This window comes from Ranitomeya variabilis, chromosome 5 (genome assembly GCF_051348905.1).
Source record: "Ranitomeya variabilis isolate aRanVar5 chromosome 5, aRanVar5.hap1, whole genome shotgun sequence".
In the NCBI taxonomy this organism is placed as follows: Eukaryota; Metazoa; Chordata; class Amphibia; order Anura; family Dendrobatidae; genus Ranitomeya; species Ranitomeya variabilis.
The window spans coordinates 631,399,444-631,411,485 of NC_135236.1; the positions used below are offsets into that span (position 1 = coordinate 631,399,444).

A 12,042-nucleotide genomic window follows, 5' to 3' on the forward strand; every position below is an offset into this window, starting at 1 on the left:
CCAGTGCGTGAGGGATGTGGCGGACAATCATCCATCAGTAGTTACACCAGTATACCCCGATATAGCGCTGCATACCGTCAGTGAATATCCTCCATAGCGCCGAATACACTTCGGACTTACATAGTAAACGTGACAGAACCAGTGACCGAGAGCAGATTGAGGCTTCCGCATGTTCTGCTGCAAATCTACAGTCCGATCACATTAATGCTTCTATTCCAGGAGCAGGTATTGTAGTCTTTCATGCAAAATGTGGGCGGCTCTGATAAGAGCCTTTGGGGAGTTGGGATAAAGAAGAGAACACAATTAGCCTCCGAAGCCGTAGAGAGTGCGGCAGAATAGATTCACATAAGGCGCCATCACCGATCTGGGGGACAAATGAGGTAAAGAAACTAAGCACAGAGATCTCCGATCAGAACAAGCTGCAAGGCTGGAGAGGCGGCACTAGGACCCAGCGCGTGCGGCAGCTGATTGGGATCGGTTATGATGATCCCTCGGAGCGCGAGCAGCGAATGAGCGGGGAATTGAAATCCACCAACGGATGGGTAAATGACCACGAAACATCAGCATAAAGAACCGAGCTCAGGAACCGACCAATCACCAATTATTTTTACTTTATTAACTCCTTAGTGACCGTGCTCCTGCAGATCCCCTCATTTACGTCTGCCCTGTACAGAAACCGCGCCTCCACCACCACAGACCCGGGCTGGGCACTGTACACACTTTGCCCCTTCCTTATAAAACGTCAGGTATGTAATAGCTGTCGCACGTTTAAGAACTGGGTGAGAATAGAGAATGCGCTAAGCGGTCACGGGAATATCGTTAATCACCTACAATATGGGACACAGCAACAACCATCCTATCACAGCCCGACTAAGACAAGTCTCCTACGTTCTGCCAGGAGCCTGATGTGACGCTGCCGGGTCTCGGGTGGGGGAAGTAGCCGCTTCTGTAAAGCAAGTGTGTAGTGGGGATCAGCGCACACACGGCCACTAAGGAGTTAAATGGTGGCGGATATTCCTGTATCTGGTATTGGTCGGCGCCTGCGGATGTCTCTCCCTCATTGGCTGATTACAGATCCGTTGGTGGTTTTGAATTTCCCTCTCAATCTCTGTTCTTTGTCCGTCAGATTATTACCTGCCCCTCTGCTGTAGCGGCGATCGCTGTGTATACTGGTGGGGGCAGCTCTACTACCCCGCTGATAACACCGGGTCCTGTCCTCCCAGCTGTCTGCCCCCAAACACTTGGATCGGTCGTCATTATTATTCTGGTGAGGTTATAATAATCTTCAGAGGCGCCATCCATCCCAACCATTAGTGTCCAGGACGTGGTCATCACATAGGAGTCTACGTACCCGGTACACAGGGCGTCCCTCTATCCAGCTGCCTCATACGGCCACATTCCCTGTGAATATTCGCTGCCCCCTAAAATCCACACGAATCTGATCAGTTTAATATGTAGCAGAATCAGAACATTCATCTCACGGCAGGACTTGGATTTCTGCTTTGTAGTTAGTAACCACATCACACCAGGGTATGTACTGTGGGGTCTCTGGGGGGCACAGTGCAGATATACCCCCCAGAGATCTGTTTACTTTGTTAGAGATCAATGAGAAGAGACCGCATCACCCGAAGTCCGCGGTGCCGGCTCCAGTATGGAAAGAGGGGAAGGAAAATAAGAGGGGAGAGTATAAAAGACACGTCCCAGGCTGTAGCCGATACTACAGGCATCATCTGTACAGGGGATATTGTACCCTGCAGAGACGCTGAGCCCGATACTAATCAGCCCCCCAATAAGAGCAGGATCTTAGGTTTCTAGGCAACATCTTAACATAGATTTTGAAAACGTCTGGACTTTCCCCCTTATTAGAGCTATAGTGGGATCTGATTGGGAAAACCAGGTTAGAATATTTAGGACAAGATATTGATAAAAAAAAAAAAAAAAAAACCCTAGTCCCAGAGTCTGGATAATGCGGCTCCCCTACTTTGACCGGGAACCCACAGCTTTGCTATCCAGTGAATATTGCTTCCTTATCTGGAAACCATAGATACATTTGAGGCAATCTAGAACAAGCCATCATTGCATTTCACAGATTAGGATAGTAGTATTATCTTTCTGAAAAAGGCCCGGGGATCATGGACTCGGTTTCATAAATAAGTGATGTAAAACTAATCAGCGTTATTCAACTGCAGTGATTTCCACCTTGTGTCTAATCTGGAGACTATCGGCTCCATTTATGTCAGAACATTGTATATAGGATATACTGGCCAGAGCCTCCTCATATAGGTGACATATTGGGCAGATCCCACAATAACTCCCCGATCTTCTCCCCAGCAGCTTATTCTAGAATTCTCCTTAACGACCAGTTTTACAGCTACAGGTGGATTGCGATAGAAATTGTGCGATCATGAAGGAGATTGCTGAGCGCAGGACTCCGGGCCGCACATAATACTCTGATGTCAGGATCCTACAGATCGGTCATCGGCGGCCGCCAGAATGTCTCCTGATAAGCGGGATCTACCTGTAGATTGTAGAGAAGGAAGACTCCATGGAAGAGCAGACAATGGATGTTGGGGGTAAAGAAAATATCGACCATGATATTCTCCTCACAGAAGGTCCCAACTCTACAGCAACGTCTGCTACGATGTGTGGGGAAAAGGAATCATTGCCTGGAGACGAAGTAAACACAAATATTAGGACTACATTACGGTTTACCACAACTCTGCCCCAAGTAATGGTGGCTCCCATCATGGCACAAATGTCACTAATGCCGGGAATATAAAGACTGATCTCCAGCAGCTGCAGAAGAGCCGAGAATAAGGAGAAAGTGGGATTAGTCCTGGGTAGTGGGGTTAATGTAATATTATCTATGAAAACCGAAGATCCTGCGATTCCTGAGGACGGGGCTGGTACCAGGCTGTGTATATGCCGCTGTGAGAGCCCCTGTGCGACTGCCTGTAATGTCAGCAGTGGTCACAGCCTGGGCCGTGTCCGTTATATCCTCCTGCCATACACGGGGGCCCTGTCTGCTCCCCTCTCTTTGTGCTGCCCTTTTATCTATAGACTGTATCTGGGATAATTCTCATTACGGGGGAAGAAGTTACATTATATTACAAGCTGGAAAGAAAAGCGGAAACTGAACAATGAGCGGAAAATTCAAACTCACTATCAGTTCTGGTTTCAGCTAATCAGCAGAGGAGGGAGGAGCTAATGTAGATTATATAAGCCCCGCCCTGGATACACGTCATATCTGCTGTCCTCTCGCGTGTCCACCATCCCCTATATAAAGGAGGAGTCGGTGCTGATCAGTCATCACTTTCTGCTAACTGAGTAGAAGATGTCTGGTCGCGGCAAAGGAGGGAAAGGTCTCGGGAAGGGCGGCGCCAAGCGGCACAGGAAGGTGCTCCGTGATAACATCCAGGGCATCACCAAGCCTGCCATCCGCCGTCTCGCCCGCAGAGGAGGCGTCAAGCGCATCTCCGGCCTCATCTATGAAGAGACTCGGGGAGTCCTGAAAGTCTTCCTGGAGAACGTGATCCGTGACGCCGTCACCTACACCGAGCACGCCAAGAGGAAGACCGTCACCGCTATGGACGTGGTGTACGCGCTGAAGCGCCAGGGCCGCACTCTCTACGGCTTCGGAGGTTAAGTGTGTTCTCTTCTTTATCCCGACACCCCAAAGGCTCTTATCAGAGCCGCCCACATCTTGCATGAAAGACTACAATACCTGTTCCTGGAATAGAAGCATTAATGTGATCGGACTGTAGATTTGCAGCAGAACATGCGGAAGCCTCAATCTGCTCTCGGTCACTGGCTCTGTCACGTTTACTATGTAAGTCCGAAGTGTATTCGGCGCTATGGAGGATATTCACTGACGGTATGCAGCGCTATATCGGGGTATACTGGTGTAACTACTGATGGATGATTGTCCGCCGCATCCCTCACGCACTGGGTCCTAGTGCCGCCTGATTCCTGTGTTCTGCTGTTGGAGGCAGATAGGCTGTTAACGCTTTCATTGCTCTGCTGCATTTTCAGCTTGATCTCTTCCTTTCGGATAGTATTTTTAATTAACTCTTTCCTCCACAGACCGCTGCCGTCAGTCACTGCTCGTTATACCCGTCTCTATTATGATCTGTTGTCCGATTTTGTTTTTATAACCTATATATATATATATATATATATATATATATATATATATATATATATATATATATATATATAAAATTTTCTAAATATATCCAGAGCTTGTGTTATATTATAGAGAGAGTATACTGCTCCGGGGAATCAGACCCCTGTTGGGGTGGAAATCGGTCGCTGAACACTAGCAGATCGCTCGATCTGACACCGCTTTGTGAGAAGACAAAACAGCGCGACGTGTGGGATCGTCATATCATTAATCTAGAAATCCGCCCTAAAACTCGCCGGGAGTCACCGGAGCACTGCAGGATGACCCTTTTAGTGTTCGCTGATGTTTGAAGGCTCCGATACAGCACAATGAACTGTATCCAACCGTCTCCTGAACATCCGACAGCAGCTCTGAAGGAGAAAATGGTTGAACATCAGAGGAAAATCGGCGACAAAACGCAGAGAGCCTCCGATCACAAGGATGAACGGCTGGAAAAGTCAGTGAGCAACGAAAGCGTTAACAGCTCATGTCCGCCGCTTACCAGAAGAACAATAATGTGGAAGCGGCGCAAGGACCCAGCGCTCTGAGAGGACACGGATCCGCAGGAGGCAGCGGGGGAGCAGCTCATTTAATGACGGGTGGGCGGCTCTGAGAAGAGGCTTTGTCGGTCATACAAGCACTGTGCCTTATGCCCCCTATATAGTGATGTGTACCCCATTATGGTGCGCTTTTTCCTGTGCTGTGGGTTTCATTAGTTGAGCCTCTGAGCAAAGGCAAAAGATGACACCAGAGGCCGTGTTCTGTCCGCGCCCTATCCGTGTTTTGTCCTGGGTCTGCCTGTCGATAAATTGCAGTGTATGTGATAGTACTTTTATATATGGAATTATGTTTCCATTTTTTTACAATTACTGCATTTTTCATCAAGTAGAGAAAAAAAAATGAATTCCACTGATATAAAAAAAACAAGCAAATACAGTGAGGACACGAGGAGTTTCCTAGACCCCCGACTGCCATGGCAACCACTGTCATCGGCGACATCTTCCTTATGCTCTGCTGCCCCCTCCTCTGCCAGGAAGGTCCTTTATAAATAAGAAATCAGGGTCTGGAGAGGACAGAGGGGTCTGAAAAAGGAGGTCGTAGAGTAGGACAGAGTCTTTTTTGGGAAGAAAGGGATGGCGAGTCTAGGGGAGTAAAATAGCTGTGACTGCAGAACAGGTGGTCTGGAGAATGAAGGAAACGGACTATGTCTTTATTTACCATATATCTATAGGATTAGTAATGGATACTTATGTATCCATTACTTCCTCTGTAAAGAGAAGGATCCGGAAAAGTCTGTAATCTCCACCGACCACAAAGGTCTCAGGTTATGAACACACCGGACAGATCACAGGATTTGGATAATGCAAATTAAGTCTCTGTATCCATGAAAGGAAACAGAAGCATGGCTGAGCCCCAGGTCTTGTATCACAGAATTCCGATACTGCTCCCCTAATCAGGAAATATACAGGCTCCTGTATGGGCCAGAAACTACCAATAATCGCTCAACACAAGCAGATTTCCCGATATCGGTCCGTCCTGGGACCACGCGTTATGTGAAGACAAAGAACAGAAAAAGCCACTGAGCGGGAACTGCCAACTTGTAACCAACATTAGCCCCTCCCCTGCCTCTGCTGATTGGCTGAGCACAGAACTGTTAGGGAGTTTGAATTTCCCGCTCGTCGTCGTCTCCGCAGCTTCTAAATGTCATTATGTAACTTCTTCCTCTGTAAAGAGAAGGATCCGGAATAGTCTGTAATCTCCACCGAGCACAAAGGTCTCAGGTTATTTGGAGAATCATGAATTAAACCCAATCATGTTTTACCAGATGACTGAGACCCCAAAATATCAGATCTGGGGAGCAAAGGGTTAAATAACAGACACTGATCACAGCAACTGGCTCAGAGCTGTAGAGGAGCTCAGCCCCGGATCTCACCATCACCCTCCTCAGCATTTAGCCTTCACCTCTATTGCGCCACCTGCTATTTATCCCGTCGTTAGGCGTAGAGACACCGCGGGAAGACTGGAGAGGACACAGATGCATGGACGACGCCCGGTGTCGGGTCGGACGATCCGCTCTTGTATGGTGATCCCCCACTGGAGTCCCTGATTAGTGGCGCAGTATCCGCAGAAGCGGCGCTGGACTGATCGGTTGCCGCATCCTCCTCGCAGGTGATTTGTTGCTTCGGAAATTCCCGCTCAGTTACTTACGGTTCTCACCCGTTGTTTCTAGTTGGGGAAATGTCGCAGCGATCAGTCCTGGGCTCTGAACAGAAAATCTGGTCAGCTGAGAGAGAGATCCGGGTGAGGAGCACAGGGGAGAGGCCGAGATCCGATCACTGCTCCTCTGCTTCTTGCAATAGGTGGCGTCCTCCGATTACTTGCGACAGTGAGAACATCAGTGAGAGAATCGCACCGACCTGATAGCAATAAAGGCAACCAAATGAGTCCCTGTATATCACCACACTGGCACTTCAATAATACATACTCACAAAAAAGACCTACAGAATCGAACTATATAATTAAAATCATTAATTAAATGATAAATAATGAATTAAAATCATCAATATTTATTAAATATTTTTTAAAAGATAATCGACAAAAAAACATAATTATAAGGACATTCAACAGAAGGGGCTCCAGACAGTATGGCAATATGCTTAATCAAAGATGGTAAGTATACAGCTCCACCATAGCAATAAATAGGAACCCCGTAATATAGTATATATCCATTCTATGGGGTAACATATAGAACAATTACACCTATAAAAGAATAGCCTGGAGCTGGAAAATCCCACGCTGGCATATGTAATTCAAGACCAGCATACCATTATCACCAGTACAGGTGAAGGCTGTGTATCTAAATATCTCATGAACTCCAATGAGCCTAGACAAACCATCAACCACAGCGATAATGCCACACAGTCCCTGCTCAATAGCACAAAATCACCATTATAGTACCTGTCAGGACGCTGCGCAAGGATGACAATGTCAACGTGGATGCCAAAAACTGCCACAGAGATCCTCCTCTCCCCAACGTATGTTTCGCCCTGGCTTCTTCAGGGGGGGTAGCAATAAAGTCACGACCGACCAAGGTAAAAGCTCCTATATGAAAGAATGCAGCACTATAGGGGGGTATACATCACTATGCATGGGTAAAAACGATACATGGGGGGTTCCAGCGCTCTATTGAGGGTATGTAGTACAACATGGTGTTTGTAGCTCTATAAGAGGAGTATATAGCACATATGGACGGAGGGTTTACAGTGCTATATACACAACATTACGTGTAAGGTATACAGCACTATTTGAGGATATAAAGCACCATGTGGAGTTTATACAGCGAAATACGGAGCTGTACAGCACTATATGAGGGTATACATTGCTATATTAACATAAAGCGCAGTATATGGGGATTAACAACAGCACAATCTGGGGGCGCGGCCATGGAGAGAAGATTTATTTATGGAGTAACCAATGAACTGCAGAGGGCGGAGCTTCTGCTGTTGATATTAGTCACCTGATTTTTCTCACCCAATAGCACAGCGATCTGACATCAGTGCTCATTTGCATGGGCCGGCTATAAATTCCGCTTCTCTGTGAGAGTCAGAATCATTTTTACTCTCACTTGTGACAAGAACTATTTGCGTTTATTATGGCTGATCCCAAGTCTGCTCCAGCCCCCAAGAAGGGCTCCAAGAAAGCCGTGACTAAGACCCAGAAGAAGGACGGCAAGAAGCGGAGGAAGAGCAGGAAGGAGAGCTACGCCATCTATGTGTACAAGGTGCTGAAGCAGGTCCACCCCGACACCGGCATCTCCTCCAAGGCCATGGGCATCATGAACTCCTTCGTCAACGACATCTTCGAGCGCATCGCAGGGGAAGCCTCCCGCCTGGCTCACTACAACAAGCGCTCCACCATCACCTCCCGGGAGATCCAGACCGCCGTGCGCCTGCTGCTGCCCGGAGAGCTGGCCAAGCACGCCGTGTCCGAGGGCACCAAGGCCGTCACCAAGTACACCAGCGCCAAGTGATCTGCTCCTCCCCCTGCTCCGCCATCACCCCAAAGGCTCTTCTAAGAGCCACCACCCCGCCTACATGAGAGCTGTGACTGCTGATGTGTCCTGTCTCCCCGAGGTGTCTGATCGCACCGCCCGGGGCTCTGCATCTAGTGACAGGAAAGAGCAGGTGAAGTAATAGAAGTGATTAAATGGTGGATGGAGGAGAGAGAAAACCTTGTCAGTATTAGTAATACTCTGGTTATTTCTCTGTAAGTTGCTCTGTTCAGTCGCTTCTTGTCAGATGATTTGGTTTAATTAATGATTCTCTTCTCAAATAACAGGAGACATTTGTGGTCTGTGGAGTTGATCTAGAGATTTTCCGGATCCTTCTCTGTATAGAGGAAGTGACGTCATTACAGTTAGAAGCAGCGGGAAATTCAAACCCTCTAACTTTATGTATTCAGCCAATCAGGAGCGGGAGGGAGGAGCTAATGTTGTCATTGGTAACACGTTCCCGCTCAGTGGCTGATGCCTTGTGCTGCGGCTCCCCTCCTTTGACCGGGAACCCACAGCTTTGCTATCCAGTGAATATTGCTTCCTTATCTGGAAACCATAGGTACATTTGAGGCACTCTAGAACAAGCCATCATTGCATTTCACAGATTAGGGTAGTAGCATTATCTTTCTGAAAAAGGCCCTGGGATCATGGACTCGGTTTCATAAATAAGCGATGTAAAACATTTTTTTTACAATTACTGCATTTTTCATCAAGTAGAGGAAAAAAAAATGAATTCCACTGATATAAAAAAAACAAGCAAATACACAGTGGGGACACGGGTAGTTTCCTAGACCCCCGACTGCCATGGCAATCACTGTCATCGGCGACATCTTCCTTATGCTCTGCTGCCCCCTCCTCTGCCAGGAAGGTCCTTTATAAATAAGAAATCAGGGTCTGGAGAGGACAGATGGGTCTGAGAAAGGAGGTCGTAGAGTAGGTCAGAGGCTTTTTGGGAAGAAAAGGATGGAGAGTCTAGAGGAGTAAAATATTAAGAAATCTCGTTTATTTTTTATTTATTTTTTCCGTCAGAACATTGCATCTCAATCAGCGTTATAGGCATGCGATATACTGGCCAGGGACTCGTCCTGTAAGTGACAATTAGCCCGATCCCGCACTCTCCTCGATCTTCTCCCCCAGTCCCCGGCTGCTTCCGGCAGGAGGATTGTCGGATTGCTGAGAGCGCAGTACCCCCGGTAACACAACTCCTCGGCAGCCGCCAGAATGTCTCCCAATATCCTATCTGCAGGGAGGTTGTAGAACAGGAAGAGTCCTGGGAAGAGCAGACAGGTGATCAGGGTAGTAGTGATGTGTAGACATGACGCTGGACATAAGGAACTAGCGATAACCTCCTCGTCGCAGAAACTGTGCACATCTGTATAAATTCCTGCTCAGGTGCCATCACTGTTCTGAAAAGCAAAGGGTTAATATAATGGCATAAAATCACTGCGAAGTGCAGAGAGCTCCGGTCATAGATCTGACTAAGAAGATGAAGTCTCCCCGGGGACCAGTGGCCTCCGTGTTCTCAGTGGTTGGTACTGCCCGAGATGTGCCCCGTGTGTCTGACCCGGAGACGGCTGCATTACATTTCCCGGCACTTTATTACAATCAGTATTGTGGGCGATATACTGACAGGGAAACGTCCTAGAAGCGACATTTCGGGGCAGACTGATTCATCTACTGTACTACTTTATTCCTGCAATCTAGGTAGAGATGAGCTCCACAACTAAAGGCAGGAGGTCTGTGAAAACATGATCCTACATTACCTCAGTAATACCCGGGCCATAAAGAAGCTGCCGCCTCCTGAGGAGCCAATGTCCGGCTGTGTGCAGGGATGTGAGCGGCTTTATCCATCAGCAGCCCGGGTGTAGGGGATTGCTGAGAGGGTTGTACTGCTGAGCCGGCAAGGGATGGTGAGAGTAATAGTGCGGTGAGATGACGACCCTGGGCATTGGTGATTAGTCTGCTTCCAATCTGGGGGAACAGAGGCAGGTAATAATCCGACATCCATCTAACAGCGACTGAGCGGGAGAATCATAGCGAACAACCGATCCTTCAACTGCAAATGACCGAGAATCATCGGCCCAAAGCGCCAATCAATGCCCAATAAGTGTTTCCTCCTCCATTTAACACCTTAGTGCCCGTGTTTGTGCAGATTCCCGCTCCACATGTACACGCTTTCCCCAGCGCTGCACAGAAGCGGTGACGTCCCCCACCCCAGGATCCTATGGAATATATGAGGCTTGTCTGAGTCTGGTCGGATCGGAGCGGTTACAGCGGGGAGTCAGTATAGGATATTACGTGAGTGAGGAGCCTCCTGCACGTGCAGATGGGTTGTTGTATTATCACAAAGGCTCTTGTTAGAGCCATCACCCATTGTCCGGCAGAGCTGTGTGATCAAAGCTTTATTTTGAAGGATGCATCACTACATGGAGTTCTATATGGAAGGGACAGAGCAGTATGTGGGGAACAAAGCATTACAGGGGGACACAACACAATCCGGACACGTACAGCGCTATATAGTGGAACATAGAGATTTACATGAAATGAACTGTTATTAGCTCCGCCCCCTGTAGCTCATTGGTGGCTCCTCAATTCTCTTCCCTATTGGCAGATTCAGATCCGTCCATTGACAGGATAGGAAGGCGGGGCATCAGCCTATAGAAACCAGCGAACACGGTCTTGTCTCCACACAATTCTCTGACATTATCTTCATCATGTCCGGACGCGGTAAACAAGGAGGAAAGGTCCGCGCTAAGGCCAAGACCCGCTCATCCCGGGCAGGACTGCAGTTCCCAGTCGGCCGTGTGCACAGGCTTCTCCGCAAGGGCAACTACGCCGAGAGGGTGGGCGCCGGCGCTCCGGTCTATCTGGCCGCTGTGCTGGAGTATCTGACCGCTGAGATCCTGGAATTGGCCGGCAATGCTGCCCGGGACAACAAGAAGACCCGCATCATCCCCCGACACCTGCAGCTGGCGGTGCGCAATGACGAGGAGCTGAACAGGCTGCTGGGTGGGGTGACCATCGCCCAGGGGGGCGTCCTGCCCAACATCCAGGCCGTGCTGCTGCCCAAGAAGACCGAGAGCAGCAAGGCGAGCAAGAGCAAGTGAGCGCTGCTGCCCATCTCCTCTGTCCACACAACCAAAGGCTCTTCTAAGAGCCACCCACATCTTCTCACAAGAGTTGATATCGGCCGATGGTCTGCACTAGTACCCGCTAACACATGTGCCCCCGCGGTATATAGATACAACTATACACGATCCGTGCTCCTGTACTGCGGTCACCACAGGGCAGAGGCCTAATGTTCTTCCTGCCACATGTTACTCCGGGTGACATCGCAGCGGTTGCTATTTCCACAGTATTCTATAACATATGCTGCAGAGTGTGCGGCTTACACAGGAGATGGCGGGGAACGAGGCAGCGAGCTCTTACCAGCATTAGTGGGGAAGCCGGTCTATCAGATTAGTAGCCTCACTAAGGGTTATGACCAACGAGTCTGAAGATGTTTTGTTGTTTTCTTACGCGGCAATTTTTTTTGTTTTTTTTATAGGTTTAACAACAAATAAGCATCACAATAATAACATGCAATGCAGGGAGGTGCGCTGATGTGAATACACTAAAAAATGCTACAAAAAAAAGAAAAAAAATTGGCACAAATATGGGCACCAAAGAGAGTTGAAGAACCTCTTATTTTGGCACTGGATTCTCCGAGTAGTGGATAATGGATGTCGGGGGTCGCTGTCAGCGCAGTGTAGGCATCTTCCGCAATGATCTGCATGTGTACATTCAGCAGTGCAGGAAGCTCCTCATTCACCCACTAAATTAATTA

The 12,042-nt window shown here is 48.4% G+C and overlaps 4 protein-coding genes across 4 annotated transcripts in view; 3 read left to right on the top strand and 1 right to left on the bottom strand.

Annotated features, from left to right (window-relative positions):
• Window positions 1–12,042, bottom strand: part of LOC143773936 (histone H1.01-like) — a 213,435-nt gene that overhangs the window by 122,969 nt on the left and 78,424 nt on the right. The window lies entirely within an intron of this gene.
• On the top strand, window positions 3,279–3,697 carry LOC143773919 (histone H4). The gene has a single exon (XM_077261221.1). It carries the CDS (start codon window positions 3,335–3,337, stop codon window positions 3,644–3,646), a length of 312 nt encoding a protein of 103 aa, XP_077117336.1. The 5' UTR covers window positions 3,279–3,334; the 3' UTR covers window positions 3,647–3,697.
• On the top strand, window positions 7,793–8,246 carry LOC143773921 (histone H2B 1.1-like). The gene has a single exon (XM_077261223.1). It carries the CDS (start codon window positions 7,815–7,817, stop codon window positions 8,190–8,192), a length of 378 nt encoding a protein of 125 aa, XP_077117338.1. The 5' UTR covers window positions 7,793–7,814; the 3' UTR covers window positions 8,193–8,246.
• On the top strand, window positions 10,217–11,372 carry LOC143773920 (histone H2A type 1). Its single transcript, XM_077261222.1, has one exon. It carries the CDS (start codon window positions 10,931–10,933, stop codon window positions 11,321–11,323), a length of 393 nt encoding a protein of 130 aa, XP_077117337.1. The 5' UTR covers window positions 10,217–10,930; the 3' UTR covers window positions 11,324–11,372.